The sequence below is a fragment of the Hippocampus guttulatus genome, chromosome 4 (genome assembly GCF_054856545.1).
Source record: "Hippocampus guttulatus isolate MCC_2025c chromosome 4, RoL_Hgut_1.0, whole genome shotgun sequence".
Lineage (NCBI taxonomy): Eukaryota > Metazoa > Chordata > Actinopteri > Syngnathiformes > Syngnathidae > Hippocampus > Hippocampus guttulatus.
The window spans coordinates 20,107,757-20,125,940 of record NC_141264.1 but is presented as its reverse complement, the minus strand read 5'-3'; the positions used below and the strand labels follow the sequence as shown (position 1 = coordinate 20,125,940).

The 18,184-nt window shown below is 40.9% G+C and overlaps 1 protein-coding gene across 1 annotated transcript in view; it reads left to right on the top strand.

Moving 5' to 3' along the window:
- Positions 1-1,991: 1,991 nt before the first annotated feature.
- The window catches only part of LOC147206484 (ras-specific guanine nucleotide-releasing factor 1), a 28,640-nt gene continuing 12,447 nt past the window's right edge, over positions 1,992-18,184 (top strand). Inside the window, exons 1-10 of the mRNA XM_086109465.1 lie at positions 1,992-2,643; positions 9,607-9,713; positions 10,068-10,215; positions 12,552-12,644; positions 12,732-12,985; positions 13,699-13,778; positions 13,856-14,049; positions 15,222-15,331; positions 16,689-16,807; positions 17,505-17,665. Of these exons, the coding sequence (XP_085965591.1) occupies positions 2,368-2,643; positions 9,607-9,713; positions 10,068-10,215; positions 12,552-12,644; positions 12,732-12,985; positions 13,699-13,778; positions 13,856-14,049; positions 15,222-15,331; positions 16,689-16,807; positions 17,505-17,665 (1,542 nt within the window). The 5' untranslated portion in view covers positions 1,992-2,367. The remainder of the gene's footprint in view (positions 2,644-9,606; positions 9,714-10,067; positions 10,216-12,551; positions 12,645-12,731; positions 12,986-13,698; positions 13,779-13,855; positions 14,050-15,221; positions 15,332-16,688; positions 16,808-17,504; positions 17,666-18,184) is intronic.

The following is an 18,184-nucleotide window of genomic DNA, read 5'->3' as shown; positions in this document are numbered from 1 at the left end:
AAGAGAATTACGTCATATTTTAAAATAAACCACATACTGTGTAGTCTTACCCTAGGAAAGTCCACTTAGCTTAATGCTAACGGAACAATGCAAAACATACTGGCCCTGTTAGCGTTAGCATCGATAGTCCCAGTTTCAGACATCTTCAAGGAATGGAAATCTGAAGTTACAGTACTTAGTTTTTATCATATGTGTGTAGTCAATGTAAAGTTATTGTCAAGCCTTACGTTTCCACCCTGTCAAAGTAAAATATCAACTCATATAAAAGCCTTTCACTAAATGTATAAAGGATTTATTAGACCGAAAACAGTTAGCATGCTAACTGAATCCTATTACAAAGTCAAGTTTTCGTTGTTGTCAGCTTCACCTATTCTCTCCTTGGAAACACACACTCGCTTATTCGTAAACTAACACTGAAGACAATTCAGTCATTTTCTTCACTGATTGCCGGCATCGTCTTGACACGTCTGATTTTAAAGCACAGGGAGCTACTAACTAAATGAAAAAAAACAGACTTATCAGCAAAGACTCAGCAGAACTTGCAGGGGGCGGAGGAGGGAGGGTGGATTTATGGTGAAATAGATTGGAGACAGAAAGGATAACAATGGGGATGTGGTAATAAATAAATCTCTATAAGAAGTCGCCCAAGGACTGATGGCAGCAGATTAGAGACTGTGCCTTTTAAACAAATTGGATGATGAGGGAGGCAGATCGACTGTTTTGCTTGTTCATGTTTTTTTTAAATCATGGAGCTACTACTCAGCCCAAAAAATATATATATTTTCCATCCTACGTGATGTCATTGTGCTAACGCGGCACATTCCATCGTTTTTTCGAGTATATCTCGCTCCTAATTGTTTTCGGTGTAAAATTTGGGGAAACGATATTTACTATGTATACCGCTTGTTGGATCAAACCTTTGACCGTGCTGGGTCAAATGCTCAACTCAATGCACTGGATATAAATATCCCAGCATCGGTTCGGTCCCTTTTGGACCCAGCACTGGGTTCGCTGTTTCACACATATTTTCACATGCACTGGTCAAATTCTGTAATCTAAATGTGAATCGTTGTTGCTCGACAGTATATGTGCCCTGTAAAAGACTGGCGACCAGTCCAAGGTGTACCCTGCCTCTCACCCACAACCCAAATGAGGACAAATTCTCTTCACACCCCCCTCCCTAAAAAAAAAAATAAAAAAGACAGAAGGAGTTTCCATCATCACTAATGTATGATTTCTATAGTTCCATTTGGCCTATTGCGTTTCTCCCGATCTATATTTGCAATGGTTCTGAGAAGTATCAGACTGATACAATCAATATTTCCAGATTGATATCCTCAGATACGACAGAGTTAACATCGGATGGCAGTTTCACTTCTTTGATCCCGTTCTAACTGCATCTGCTATCGACTGCAGCCTGATTTACACTTTGGACAGTTTTAGCTCCACAATGCAGCAAATGTGCTTTGCCCACCTCAAAAAGGAAACTCTGTTGCTTTTACAGGTTTGATTCTTCTTTAAGTTAACTTCAAATAGTAGAAAACACTGCTTTCTTTCCATTCACGTGAGGGGAGGAGGGGGGGGGCAGCTTAACATGTTTAACGGTAATACTTGGGGGTGACCAGTGCATCTTGTTTAATTGGTGTGATGGAGCAACTCTGACAGCATGAATCAACGCATGGCTATGCTCCTGCATCTCAAATTTTTGCTCGCAATTAAAAAACAAACAAAAAAACTGCCGGATGATGGCTCGTATTTGGAAACACTATCAAAGCACACCTGTATAAGCAACATACTGTATTCTTCTGGAGATTTAGTAGCGCAAAAGTGGTTTCCAAAAAGTCAGTCCGGTCGAATAATTGCACCGATTGGATCTAATTCTCTGACAGAAGTACAACAAATGTGTCTTTTGGGGGAGGTTGGGTGGTGGGGAGGGTGGGGGCGGGGGATGAGTGGTGGGAGGACTTGGTGCAGCATGTTGTGGTGTGGTCCCTTTCCGAGGTGCTGAAATCTGCTTCCCCAAGCATGCGTCATGTGACCTGAGCCAGCTCTGCCTCGCTCAGCAGCCAGCCAGCCAGCCAGCCAGCCTGCTGCTTTCTGGAGATTTTTTTTTCTCCTCTTTCTTTCTTTCCATGGGGGGAGAGCGCACAACCTCCCGCTTTCATTCCCCCTTCCTCATCATCTTTTCTCTCTGTCACCCGCGGACAATGTGGACCAGCGAGGGGTCCTTTTCACAATGCAGCTCTTGCTTTTTCACTTAAAAGTCTTATCTTTGCGGCTACCCTCTTTTTCCCTTCGCGGGGCTATTGGAGAGATGATGTAAGGACGGTGTAAGCGCGCACGCTGAAGTCAGCCTCTCCACCAAAAATGCAGAAGGGAATACGGCTGAATGACGGGCATGTCACCTACCTGGGGCTTTTGGCGAAGAAGGACGGAACAAGACGCGGGTGCTTGAGCAAGAAGAGCTCGGACAACACCAAATGGCACACCAAGTGGTTCGCGCTTTTGCAAAACATGCTCTTTTATTTCGAGAACGAGTCCAGCTCTCGTCCCTCGGGATTGTACCTGTTGGAGGGATGCATATGCGACAGAGCGCCTTCGCCCAAACCTTCGCTCTCTGCCAAGGAGTGTTTGGAAAAGCAGGTGTGCGCGCAAACACTGGCACATGCACACACACACACGCGCGCGCGCGCTTGCGTTGTTTTAAAGGCTGATTGGTATCTTTAAGCATGTGTTTTCCTTTTCATTTAACGCATTCACGTGTTTTTGTCTTGTGAGATACAAGATGACCTCAATATAGCTCGGGGGTGGGGTGGGGGGGCGGCAGCACGAGGTTGCAGGTTGCCGTCTTGCGCGTTATGTAATCCATGCATAGCATTAATGATGAGGTAACAATATTATCACCTCATGCCAATGCCTGCTGCAGTGTTCTGGGTTTTTTTTTTTGTGCATGCAGCAAAGCAGCGGTTAATCCATTAAAAAAATACATATAATATATTGTACAGTGTTTGGTAATGCAGATGAAAAATGTGTGAATGTGTCGTGTGATGGTTTTTGCATTGTTCGTTCACTTTTTTTTCGATTAAAAAAGTGTTATATTTTCGGGGTTTAAAAAAAAAGTTGTGGTTGAAACAGTGTCATCGTGTGGTGAAAATGTTTATTGGAGACAAAAAAAAAGACACAGCAGGGGTTCCACTGATCAGTCAACTCTGATTTAAGAGCCCTGAATAGATTTCCTTTCAATAAAATGGATCATGAAAACCAACACAAACAAAGAGCAGCACAAAAGCGCCCCAAATGTACAACGATGAGATGATATGATGATATGATGGTGTATGCATTTGTGTTTTAACTAACCCAGCAGGCATCACTTAACATTGTGGAGCACACATGCTTTGACTTTACAAATTAACAAGGCCGGGTGGATGCATTGATGTCATCTCATTGCAAAATTAGAACGATAAATATGAAAACGATCCGCCTGGCCTGTGAATAAACGTGTTGTGAACATTGACGTCAACGGCAGGATGAGGCTGAGATCCAAAGTGAGTTCTGGCTCTTGCTGAGAACATCTGTCTGGTGCTGATCCAGCACAATGCAGCACATCTCACGAATATCAATTTTGCAATAAACATTATGAAGACATACAATATAAACAAGCAAAATCACCCGCTCTTGTTTTCTTACATTTTTCATCCACTTATCTTCTACTCCATAGAGCCTACATGATTTATTCCAGCGGAATAGGCATTGAAGCCCAGGGTTTCTATGGTGACGCTTATTTTGCATCCTAAAGAACGACACGGCGGGAAGGGCTGCGATCAACTGGAAGGCTCAAGTTGACTTGTCACACGTCGGTGCTGTAATCAGTATTTGATTGATGGGTCCAATTTGATAGCCGCACTTCTCAGGCGGCTCACAGAACACAACAGAACTTGATCACACAGCGCAAAGTGATCCAGCTACATTTTGGGTGGGGGGGGGGGAGGGGGTAGATGGGGAGCTAGAATAAAATAAAACTTTGTTACTGTTGCATAACAATGGCAGGCAGCAAACGGCAAAAGGAGCTGCGGAAAATTGTTCACCCGTGCAACAAGAAATAGATGCATAGTACAAAAATATACTTGTTTTTTTTGTTAAATGCTTCTTATATTCAGAAATATTTTGTACTTTCAAGTTAAGTGCCATTAAAATGAAAAGCAATATGTTTTGCTGGAGCAGTCATATTTTCTTTGAAGAATAGTACACATCTTATGCCAGGGGCATATATAATCATCCATATGTCAAAGTGAAAATATCATTATGAGTCATAGTGTATGTAGTGATATAAATAGGAATGTACATATAATATGAATATTAATGTCGATGCATTGACACGACAATAGATGATGTTTATTGCTTGAGATTGACGTAAGACTGACTGCAAGAAGACTCACTCGCAGAAGTGGGTAATGTGCTATATTTAGTGTTAAATTTACTTGAGCAACTTTTTGGCTAAGCTGTGCTTGTTTAACTCATTTTAATGCAACATCCTCATCGTTTTTCTTGAGTGTTTTTGTGAAGAAGAAATGCTACTTTTAGTCTGTTACATTGAGCTGTGCATCCTATTCGCTATTTGTATTTTTGTGCAATTGATTAAGGCTTGCTGAGCTTATTTTTTAAATTACTTTGAGAGATTTTATTCTCCATTTCGCCAATCACAGATCCAGGCAGACTATGCTGAAAAAAAAAGTGGTGTGTTCAATACACACAATTTTATTTCATCATGTGAAATAAAATCATCTGAAGCCAGATCAATTTTTTTTAAGTAGACTATACATTTAGTGATATTATGTATGAATAAATTCAACAACTTTTTTACAGTGTGGATAGAAACGAAGCGACAGAAATCTATACCTTACATTCCACAAAAAAAAAAGAAAAAAAAAAGAACTTGTTGCCATGTGCTGTGGTTTATGCCACCTTAAAAATGTCCACATTTCAGCCTACAAGCACTCCTGTTAAAATCTGAGAAATATACGACAGGCTGTTCCCTATTTATTAGGCCCTCAGAGGGACATCATAAATAAGGCTTAGGCGCTGGTCACCACTGGGATGTTATTGTTGAGAGGCTGTCTCGGTCTGCGTTTGGGAAACATAATTTCTGTGAACTACAACTGTAGAGGAGGTGAGTGGTCCTCTGATCCAATCAGACCTGTTGGAGATCTCTGAGCCTCACTGGAGAAAGGGTTGTGTGCTTTCAAAAGAAGCAGTGGGGAAAAGCAATCTGCAGTGTACTTGAATCGTTCTCAAGTAATCCGACTCAAGTAATTCTTTGGTGTGCTGCTTTTAACCTTTGGGGGTCACATATAAAGTAACTGTACTCTTATCTGTGTAAAATTTTTGGCTGCTCTTGCCACCTCTGCTCACTAGACACCTCATTAGGTACGCCTACACAATCTAACGGGAGCTGCCTTCCAAAGATAACAATCGACTGCTTTAGCAGCTATCAATTTCACATTATGTTAATTGCAGTTGAGGTTGTGGTTGTTAGAAACAACTCCCACCATGATGCAGTAGAGTTTTACAGTGAAAACAAATCAAATACCTGTTGAAATGGATAATTTGTAAAAGTAGAATTTTGAAGATGATTCTTGTATTGAATATGATCATCCATCCATCCATTTTCCGATCCGTTTTATCCTCACGGGGTGCTGGAGCCTATCCCAGCCGTCTTCGGGCAGTAGGCGGGGCACACCCTGAACTGAGTACCAGCCAATCACAGGGCACACGGAGACGAACAACCATCCACGCCCACACTCGCACAATTTAGAGTTCCTACTTGGCCCTTTTTTCTCCGCCATCAATTCCAGATCATTTCATATTTGTTGCCAAACCCCTTTCAAAATCAAAATGCCAATGATTGTTAATATCTGTCCATTTCTCTTCGTTTTATGCTATGAATTAAGAGGTACCAACTTATTCAAAAAACTCAAAACAAGAACAAACATCAAGCAAAGAAGTGTATCTGTCAAAGGTGTCAATCTGTGGAATAATTTCGAAACAGACCTGAAAATGAGTAAATCGCTTGCTGAGTTCCAAAACAATTTTTTTTAAAAATAGTACAAACAACCTACATCAATCAGAGTTAAGGTGATAAATTCTAAACATTAATTAAAGATAATAATAAATCTGAATTACGTTGATCAATAGATAGGTACTGCAATAGAGAAAATTGACACAAGAGTGCCAGGGTGTGTATGTATAAAATCCCGATACAAACCAAAAGTTGTAAAAATATCACGGTTAAGGGTAAAGCATGAGCCTTAATGGAGACTTCTTTCTTCTTTCTTTCTTTTCTGATTGATATAAAAATGATCTATTTATACATAAACACATAACACGGGGTAGGACTAGTTACGTTTTTTACTACTCCCTTGAACATAATAATTGTGTTGAATGATGACTGATTCTCTTTCCTTTTTACTATTTGACTTACCTTACTTTCTGTCAAATTATTACTTTATATGTTTTATGTTCAATAAACAAACGAAACGAATCAAAGTTTTCCATCAATCGGTGGGTCAATAAAATGTAAACACTCCAACGCAAGGGTGGGTATGCCATTATATTATGAGGTGATGACACATTTCTATGGTTTCACAGCTATCACTGGCACTCCGAGGGCAACCATAAACGTAGTGTGGCCCAAAATGACCACTAGCATTCAACTAGAGGCCCAAAGCCTTTGCTTTCAAAATCATCTCCTTTCACACATCCCCGACTCTTGAGGACCTGTAATGATTTTAAAGCCATATGAACTCAACCATAAATGGGAATCAAGTAGCAGACAGCGTGTTTGGCATTGCCTCTCGCCAGACACTTTGGAAGACGGACCAGCAGTGGGGAGGAAAAGTACAGCAACATGCGTGACTCTCTGCCAGAAATAGATCCTCTTTGACACTAGGATGAATACCTAATGAAAGTCAAGATGGAGGAGCAGTCAGCCATAAATAATGATCAGTTGCAGATTGATAGGCGCCTGTTGAAACTGTGCGGGCCAAAGGTTAGAATAGATGCCACATTCACGCGACTCTGTCAGAAACACGGCTAGCGATGGAAAGCTTCGGAAGGTTTTCAAAGAGTAAACAGAGGAGCGTCCCTCCAGTTGGAAAAAAAGATGACGTCGTTTCATGGAGATTGAAGAACTCGTACGTCGAAAACAGCTCAATTGGCAGATCATCAACCGTTTCCAATTAGTTGCTGCTGCAGCGCGAGAAAGCAAGTCCCGCTCCTCAAAATTCGAGTGACACCACAAAACGCAAAAAACAGCCCGACCGTTCACGTCGAGCCGAGTTGCTAGGAAACAGGTATCGTACGGTTACATAATTGGCCGTGGTTCCAGCCTCCATGTCTTATGGCATTTCCTCCTGGGAACTAAGAGACATCCCAGGAATGGAGCTGGGGGAGGCTTCCCTCTCTGAGCTCTATCCATCCATTACACGGGTGGGCGATGATGAAGAAGATGTGGCTTCCCCGGGCTGCCGTGTTGCTTCTAAATCTGCTCCGTAACGCGTGCGGCAGCCAGAGCACCAAAGCAAATGCAAAGACATAAGCATCTTTATTCAAGCCGGTACTCGGGGAGCTTCAGCTACAGCACAGGCAGCAAACAAAAGGCCTGACGACCAGATCTGACCCGCCACATCCTTTTTTGTGCCGCACTAAATCAAGTTAAGTGCGTCTGCTTCATGATTCTTGCTAAATCCATTCCTCAGGATGACAGAATTTGACCGGTATTGCATTTTTCTCTGCTTTTTTTTTTCAAATGCACATTTTCTAGTATGTTGTCTTGAAGCTGCTAGTAAGATTTGAAAGTAGTCTCATTTCATCCCCGCGCAAATCTCTGTCCCAAAAAAATGACCCCAGCTCTATAACGCATATGCATGGTGGATTGCCAAATACGAAATGTCACCAGTTTGATGATGCCATTTTCAGAAGGTACAATCAATGAAAACATGACACAGGTGATCAATTTACCTGATGACCCAATATCGCGCTTATGGTTGGAATGGGCCATACGTAGTCATCTGATGCCAGGCAGGTGGCTCTTGTAAAAAAATGACGTTTCATGTACAATTCACCGAGGGTAATAGCAAAGAATGGGAATCTGAAGGGCAGATAGAAGCATTTTCAAATGGTACACATGTGCTGGGATAGTTATCATGCTGCAAAAGTGCGTCCCATGCCTCCTCGTCAGGTCTCGACGAAGGTAGGCAATGATTTTCACAAACTCATGTGTGCACTTCATTTTTCAGTTTCGTTCGTCGAAGGGACCGTTGTGGCTGTTGCTCACTATGGCATGCATGTGTAAGTGCGTGGTTATGCGCGCGTGGGCTCGAACGGGTCGATCGTGGAAGGTTGTTTGATTGAAAAGTAGATCTTCGGTCAAAAAATGTTGGGCATCCATGCTCTAAGGATGCACTGCAGAGAAAAAAAAGAAATGTATTCATAAAGGCTCATTGTGTATTTCTAGCAGGCTAATATAGCTAATGTAGATAAATACAGCATATGTTGACTTCATTAAAAGGCGTATGGAAGGCTTTTCATTGTTTGCAGCTCCAGACATTGCACTGTTTTCGTTTTTTTTTTGTTTGTTTGTTCTTGGTTTGGGTTTTTTTGGTCCGAAATGGGTCTTTCAAGATTCTGAGTTGCCAACCCCTGCCCTGACCCTGAACCCAAATCCTAACCCTAACCCCTAAATGTAATACAAACCCGAACCCTTAACCCTAACCCCTAACCCTACCCTAATTCTGAACCCTAACCCTTAACCCCAAACCAACCCCAACACTAACCCCTAACCCCTAACCCTAACCCCGAATCCCAACTCTGACCCTAACCCTAAACCATAACCACTAACCTCAACCTTAACCCTAGCCCTAACTCTAACCCTAACAAACTAACCCTAACCCTAACCTTAACCCCTAACCTGAGCCCTAACCCCTAACCCCCAACCCTAACCATAACTGTAACCCTTACTCTAACATAAACCCTTTTTTTTTATGATTTCAAATAGGATGTGTGTGTGTGTGTGTGTGTGTGTGTGTGTGTGTGTGTGTGTGTGTGTATGTGCGTGTGTGTGTACGTGCATCTGACAGTAACAGAAACTTGGCCACTGATTTCAAAATAAATTGCCATCAACAGTATACAGTGGAGGTTTTGTGTTCCTGGTCCTGCTATTTTACAGATTTTTTTTCTTTTTTCTTTTTGGTACAATTTCGATAACTCCCAAATTATATCATCTCTTTTTTTTTCTCCCTCTTGTTTATTTTTGTGTAAGTCCACTGTTGGTCACTAGATGTTTTCACTGTAAATTTGGAAGAAGAAGCCGGAAAAATGAAAAGTATTTCAAGCTCAGCCGAGTGTTACATTACATTGATGGCTGTGAAATCATCATTAATCCTCCTTTTTTACACCTACAGAAAACAGCAGCTGTAGGTTGATTTTAAGTTGATTTTGTTCATTTGGAACAGGATTGATTTATCCATCTGCATATACACATACATTTGGGTTCAAAAACAGCACTGTCAGGCTTTTAACCAGCCATCCCCTCTGCTCTTTTTATTGCAGTATTATTTCACTGTCAGCTTCACTCATGAAAACCAAAAAGCGCTGGAATTACGCACAGAAGATGTGAAGGACTGCGATGAATGGGTGGCTGCCATATCACACGCCAGGTAAAGAAAAAGTAACCAAAAAAAAAAAAAAGCACGTTAGTGAAATGTACAATTAGAAGTTCTCAGCAGAGGGTAACGAATATTTGACTGATGTGTTCAGTTTATAGGGGGGTAGCATTGCCATGGTTACATAGGGAAAGAGATGGAGGAAAGTGCTTTGTTCACAAGAAATCCTGATTGCTTTGATTTGATCTGCAACACTCTGGATGTGACAGCCATTGCTAGAGTGACTGTACGTTCCTTCTGCCTGTGTGTGTTTGCGTGCACGTGTGTGCGTGCACGTGTGTGCGTGTGTGTGTGTGTGTGTGTGTGTGTGTGTGTGTGTGTGTGTGTGTGTGTACGTGCATCTGACAGTTACAGAAACTTGGCCACTGAGCATGAGACCCTCATGCAGAAGTATCTTCATCTGCTTCAAATTGTGGAGACGGAGAAAACGGTTGCTAAGCAACTTCGACAACAGATAGAAGATGGGGAAATCGAGATTGAGAGGCTCAAGTCGGAGGTAAAAGTCAACTCATTTCTTTACTTCCAGGGCTGTTTTTTGTGTCGACGGCAAGTCTAGGGCAAAGCGCAGTCTACGTGTGGGCATGAGATTATCTTTTGGTATTTTGCTAGACTTTGCACAGGTAGAATTGGGCATAATGAAGCATTTGTGCGCCATCGTGGGATGTAAGTAGAATTTCCCGTCCAGTCCTAGCTCCATCCCTTATTTGCATCAAAATCAGGGGGGTCGGAGAGCAGTACAACTGAGTGAGTCATTCTCACATGACGGAAACAGAAATATACTTGCTGGGGTCACTGCCTGACACTGACAACTAAACTGCAAGATCTCCACTTGCAGATGATTTGTCAGCTTAACTTCCCATTTTGGGAGAAGTTCTGGCTTTGCTGGTTCTTTCAATTTGAAGCAATCTCAGTTGGCCAGTTAAGTAGAAGACGTGTTGGATTACTTCTAAATTGGCATACAATATTACCAATGCTTCATGTAGTGCATTGCTTCTCCTTCCAATTTCTCTCTGCTCTTGCCAGCACATGAAAAATCAATTCAGTGATTAATAATCGAAAAAAAAATACATTGGATTATGCTGATGGTTGAATTTGCCATCCAGTGTGAGACATACAGGCCGGTCGGTGCATGTCGGCCGGGGCGCTGTGCTCAGCTCCTCACTTTGCATGTCCTCTCAACAACAAAACCTCCAACCGGGCTGCCTTCCCCATTCTTCGCATCAAATAGTCATTTTGCTTTCATGTGTTAATGTGACGCCTGTGAAATGGAATTAGGAGAAGGGAATATGCATGAACACTGTTTTATATTGCATCTCGTCAATGAAATGCAATGGCAATTAGCTCCCCTTTGCTGGGCTACAAAATAAATGGAGACACTTAGCATCAAACACTTCACAGCAGCTCCAGTCTGTATTTTTACCACTTGGAACAAAATGCATTTAAACAGAGGTGGCCAAAGTACTCACACTCTGTCCATAGAAATACATACACTTGTGTAAAAGAAACTTGAATAGAAGTAGAAGTACTTTTTCAAGTCCTTTACTTAATTAAAAGTTTAAAAAAAAACAAAAAAACAATCAACTATGAAATGTACTCACAGCGGCTAGAAAACATCGACACACAAACCCTTTTTTCAAATTGGGAGGTTTTTGTGACATATACTGTAAAATGAGACTGAGATGAATGATTTCAAATTAGAGGTTAGCAGACAACAATAGTAGTGGAGCTGATCACTTGGATTAACTGGATTAAAATAGTTTTCTGCTGTCCTCGTAGGCTTTTCTTGATACTTTCACTGTCGGTATGATGTTCATTTTGGTGATGAGCATTGTTGTATTTGTGCCAAACAATATATTTTGCAGGTCCCTGCTGGCCGAGAGACTAAAGTCACGGGTTTGTGAACTTGAGTTGCCATACATAGAATCCATTTCTCCAATGTATCTTAAGGGCGGCATGGTGAACGACTGGTTGGCACATCCGCCTCACTGTGCTGATCTTCCCATGTGGAATTTGCATGTCCTCCCCATGCCTGCGTGCGTTTTCTCCGGGTACTCCGGTTTCCTCCCACATTCCAAAAACATGCATGGCAGGTTAATTGGAACACTTTAAATTATCCCTAGTTGTAATTGTGAACGTGAATGGTTGTTCGTCTCTTGTGTGCCCTGCGATTGGCCGGCAACCGGTTCAGGGTGCAACCCGCCCACTGCCCGAAGACGGCTGGGATAGGCTCCAGCAACCCCCGCGACCCTTGTGAAGATACGCATATTAGAGAATGGATGGATGAACATCTTTTGCAATTATAGCTCAATGACTTTGGTTTGGTGGAACCATAACTCATTTTCCCACATGTTTAGGTGGGTGTGCATTATTTCAGTTGTTTGTTTTTACTTCTCTCAAAACGATGAAAGCAGTTGAGTCGTGCAGGTGATCAGATGCATGAATGGTGAATAATATGTGATAGAGGAGTTGTGTTCTTATTTTCTTCGCACAAAAACCTGGCAGACTAGTATCGATAACTTTGCACAATACCAAGAAACATCTCTTAAATTAACTTTCACAGAGCACATAACGGAAAAAAGAAATCTAGCTTATATTGGTTCAGGTTTTTGTGCCATCTTAACCCTTGAATACAGTCGCAAAGTATTTTCACTTTATTATCTAAACATTGCATTTAAATGATCAATGTGAATAAAGATGGAAGCCACGCTGCAAGTTGGTTGACCAAAGTTATGGCTCAGTTTCCCGATGTGATAATTATTCCTCCCCATTGTGTTGAAACTATCGTAAATGAGAAATATGTAACTTTATACGATTGGGCTTTGCCCTTGACAGATTGCAGGTCTGCTAAAAGACAACATAAAGATTCAGGCCAGTCCTACAGCAGCCCCGACTGAGGATGACTCTGAAATCAAGAAAATCAAAAAGGTAAAGCTCTTTTTTTGCTCCTTTTTGGGGCGGAGTTGGAGGGGGGTGTCATTTAAAATGAAAAATGACCTTTTTCTGCGGCTGCAGGTCCAGAGCTTCCTGCGCGGCTGGATCTGCAGGAGGAAGTGGAAGACCATCATCCAGGATTACATCCGCTCGCCGCACGCTGAGAGCATGAGGAAGAGGAATCAGGTGGTCTTCAGCATGTTGGACTCGGAGGCCGAATACGTGCAGCAGCTCCACATCCTGGTCAACAACTTCCTGAGGCCGCTCCGCATGGCCGCCAGCTCCAAGAAGCCGCCCATCACCCACGATGACGTCAGCAGTATATTCCTCAACAGGTTTTAACTGCTTAAACAATAATTCAGTGCACCGTCGGTTTTCTTATGCCCTGGTTTTTGTATGATTTGGTTTTAGATTTTTTTCCCTGTTTTTTTCGGTTTACTATCTGCAGACAATGGGGACTGGGCTGACCTGCGAATAGCAAAAATCAGTATTGAATTCATGCTAATGCTAATAATAATAATTATTATTATCATTATTAATTCTTATAATAATAATATAAAAATTATAACAATAATTTTTAATTCATAATAATAATAATTATAATTATATAATATAATAATAATAATAATTAGTATTATTATTATTGTTATTATTAATTCATAATAATAATAATTATTATTATTATTATTATTATTATTGTTATTATTATGAATTAAACCCCCCAAATGATATGCCATTCCTAGAAGTAAGTATTCCTAGAAGTAAGTATTCTTTTTATCCTGAATCCTATCAAATATTTAGCTCTTCCTATCCCTTCAGAAAAACATTGGACACTCATCTTGCACGCTAATCTGCATGCACCCCTCATTGGCCTAATGGAAATCCACCCACACGCTCATCGGAGCACATTGATGCTCACAAGCAGCCCGTCTCAATCAGCTCCGCAGTACAACTTCACAGGATGTTGGAAAACTGACGAAAATTGCTGGTGTGATGAGAATCTGATTTGATCTAATTTTTCCTGTATCTTTTTTTTTTTTTTTTTCAGTGAAACTATCATGTTTCTACATCAAATCTTCTACCAGGGGTTAAAAGCCAGAATAGCCAGCTGGCCTACGTTGGTGCTGGGTAAGCAGAAGATTTCATTTTAACATGATGATATCGAGATAATGTGTGACGAGTACTAACCCAAACTACCTGGCCAGCCGACCTGTTCGACATCCTACTGCCTATGCTGAACATCTACCAGGAGTTTGTGAGGAATCACCAGTACAGCCTCCAGATCCTGGCCCATTGCAAGCAGAACCGAGACTTTGACAAGCTGCTGAAGCAGTACGAGGCCAAGCCCGACTGTGAGGAGAGAACTCTGGAGACTTTTCTCACCTACCCCATGTTCCAGGTGAGCACTGAAATGATAATTTTTTCAAATCAGGAATGTCATGTCATTTTTAGATATCATCTAGTCTAGCATGAATATCACCAAAATGTAATTGAAGCATTCGTTTAGGTTTAGTGATTTTAACTTCACATAATCTCCCTGTAGGCCACTGCATTAAGTCACTAATGTGATCTGATTAAAAAACAAAAAAGTCAATTTTAGTATTGGATTACTCTTACTGTACAATCATGTATTCTGTGGTAGCCGGGGAGTGTATCTCCCTTCATTCATGTAACCATATACAGTATATATATTGTATATACACACACACACATACATATATATATATTTATATATATATATATATATATATATATATATATATATATATTTGGATGCATAATGGGGAATTCACTCTTTAAGACAACACTAATGGGCTAGAGTGGCAGCAAGTGTGAGTTGTGCCACCAGTGGGGGAAAGACTTCAGTGCAAGCAAAGCATCTGGAGAAAAGTGAGAAAAAAAAACGTACTGCTAATTTTAGTCACATGATAAAGGCAAAAGTGCAATTTATTATCCATCCCTATCATTATTCCATCCATTATATTGATCCATCCATCCATCCATCCATTCATTTTCTAATCCCCTCATCCTCACAAGGGTTTGCGGGTGTGCTGGTGCCTATCCCAACTGCCTTCGGGCAGGAGGCGGGGGGACACCCTGAACTGGTTGCCAGCCAATCTCAGATCATGATCCCAGTGGGGATAAATATAATCCTCACATTATTAGTCAGCAGCAAAGAATCTGAATGAATGGAGGGATATCATTAACGATTTATTTTTGTTGTTATTTTGATTTGTGTTACCCAATCAGCCAAACAGATTTAAGACAGGCCGCTTTGTTGTGGCACACATGCTCACCACCCTAAACAGTGGCACACTGTCTGTTTTGGCTCGCAGTGCCCCCGTGGTGTCGTTCGTGCCTATAAAAAGCTGTTGTTTTTGGAGCTCAGGCTTCAATAATAGCTCCTCACGATATGTACTTTCCCGACAGTCCACTCTGCTGGGTCCAGTGCTGCCGGGTGTGCTGCGTTGAGAATAAATTTTTGCTGATCCGCCTCTCATTAGTGTGTGCGCACGTTTGCATCTGTGTGTTCTGCACGTTAGCTGTAATATCTGTGCTTGTTGTGTGCAGATTCCTCGCTACATCCTTACGCTTCATGAACTTCTTGCCCACACGCCCCATGAACACATAGAGAGGAACAGCCTGGACTACGCCAAATCTAAGCTGGAAGAGCTCTCGAGGTAAAATAAAAGAGAAGAATGGTGACACTTTTTAGAGGACACACTTCCTCAATTTAAAAAAATGAACTTTTATTGACGCAAATATTGATGAAAATATTTCAACAAGCCCTTTATGGTAATTGGGACCATGCTGTATTTAATTACTTGAGCAGATGTTGAAAGTTGACCTGGCATGCTTTACAACAAACAATTGTATATAGCACTGCGATTTATCAATTTTGTATTTATATTGCACTTAATTGAACGGTGTTTGTTTGTTTTTTCTTCTTTCTTCTTTCTACCCACATTCTTGCTGCTGGAGGCTGTAAATTTCCCCAGTGTGGGACAAATAAAGGATATCTTATCTTATCTTATTTACAACTACTTCATTTCTCACAGAGACCATTAAAAATATATAAATGAAATACAGATGAATCTCAATTAGTTTGAATATCGTAGAAAAGCTCGTTGATTCCAGTCCAGTAAACTTCCTCTATCTGCAGGAGATGTGGATGGAGCCCTGAGGCCAATAGCTCCTCAAAAATATTTATAAATGCCAGCAATAATGATTTCATCAAAGCACTATATAACAGCAAAACTGTGATCGCAAAACACTTAAATCACATTTCACATCATATAAGATTAGCCTTATTATTAAATGGTTGACAGAGTATTCCAGAAGAAAAAAAAAATCCACCGAAAAGTACCGTTCATTGTTCATGCAGCCAAGACAGCGTAACTTCCGCTAACAACCCAGGCTAAACATAGCTCCTCCTCGACACTTGAGTCAAAATGAAATACTTCAACGTACTTCCTTGATACCAGATATTACTTTCTTATTAGCCAGGGCTTTTGTGCCATCTTGTGGCATGTTACAGTGCTATAAAAAATAAGCGTGAATAGGATAAGGTTAACCGTAGCTCAATTCAAAGAATGAAGCATCTCTGAAACACATAAATAATGAAGCTCTACCAATCTAATTTCTTTTTTTACTTTTTCATACAATATCCCTAACATCTGGATGTGCTGAATTTGAGGTTTTCGTTAGCTGTTACAAAACATTTTTAAAAATAATAATATTAATGATGATTGTGTGTAGTGAGTCGCTGTAACATATGAGTAGAGTTTCACCTTTTGAATTGAAGTATGAAAATAAATTAAAAGACCATAAGTAACCACAATATTTTGACTTATTAAGATAGACATGTAGGAAGCCCGCTCTATGGTCCAACATCAAACTTTTTTTCTGAGTGAATAGATAAAAACTTACCCGTAGACACTTTCCACCATTTTATATACATACATATTTTAGAATATGATTCGATGCAATACAAGTTGAAAACAACTTTTTCTTTTGTTGTTTTGTTTTTTTCCCCAGAATCATGCATGACGAAGTGAGTGAGACAGAGAACATCCGGAAGAACCTGGCCATTGAGCGCATGATCGTGGAGGGCTGCGAGATCCTCCTGGACACCAGCCAGACGTTTGTAAGACAAGGTAACAGTCCCAACAAACTCGTTTCATGAGGTGGAAATAATGTGCACCTCAATGTCGACGATTTTTAATTAGGTAGGACAACCCAAGTGAACTCATAATGAATCTGTTAAATATCAGATGTCCCAAAAAGGGAGAAAAAAAATACAAGCACCTCCAAATATGGACAAGCTTACACTACCATCTTTTCGCCCTGCCATGTGGCGAACACCAAGAAAAGCAAGCAAGTGCAGTGCGAAAAGACATGCATGTTTAAGAATTTGAAGCTATTGGCAACTGCAGCTAATGTTATCAGATGCTAATGCTCGCTTGCAGAATTTGTCCACATTGTTACTTGTTTTCAAAGTGTCCAATCGTTTTATTGTCGTGAAGTTGTTTTTTCACACCTGGGAATGTTAAAAGCACACTTAAGAGACGATAAATCTTAGGCTGTGTCATTAACCGCTGACATTCGCCCTTTGAGGAATGTTTTATTGTTTTAATATATTAATATTGTAGTGACATTTTCTTTTCATTTTTACACTTGTTAAAATTGTATTAAAATCTTTTTTACGATGATGACAAGTATGCATAAAAAATTGAAATCTAATCAAAATGGCGACATTTGTTGGACCTTTTAGCATCCCACTCCATACTACTTCATATTTATATACACCATATGTATCTCCTGTTTCTTTTTGCGTCTCTATTGCACTCTCAGGCTCTCTCATCCAGGTGCCATTGAGCGAGAAGGGCAAGATCACCCGTGGGCGCCTGGGCTCTCTGTCTTTAAAGAAGGAAGGGGAGAGGCAGTGCTTTCTCTTCTCCAAGCATCTAATCATCTGTACCAGAGGGTCCGGGGGAAAGCTTCATCTCACTAAGGTGGGCCCGAGCTGCTGACCAAGCTTCTCTCAGTATCTCCAACTGGCCCTTGAGCTTGAATTGAGCGGATTACGGGACATCAGAGGGAAGGGACGAGAGTTGCGCAACGGTGTGGCTTTTATCGGCGCCCGTGACCTCTGGAGAGACACGAGCGGCCCTGTCACGTGCTCACCGAGGCTCGTTGTTCATGTTTGAAGGCGCAGACGCTTGATAGCACTTTGATTTGGGCAATGGAGTGGAAATGTCGTATTATTTCACATTGTTCAACATAAAAGATTTTCGATGTTTGTGGGAGTAAAATGAGGCCAAAAGGTTTTTATGATGAATCCCGTAAATTCACACATTCATCAGCCACTTCATTACATCTGCACAATCTAAGGAAACACAATCTACAAGCTGGATCTAAAATTCCATCTTTAGAAACATAATGCTAAGTTTTTACTAACACAATTTGTCTTTTTTTTCTCCATTTTACTTCCAGCAATTGTATTGGATAACGTTGTGCGGGTCTATGAGGAC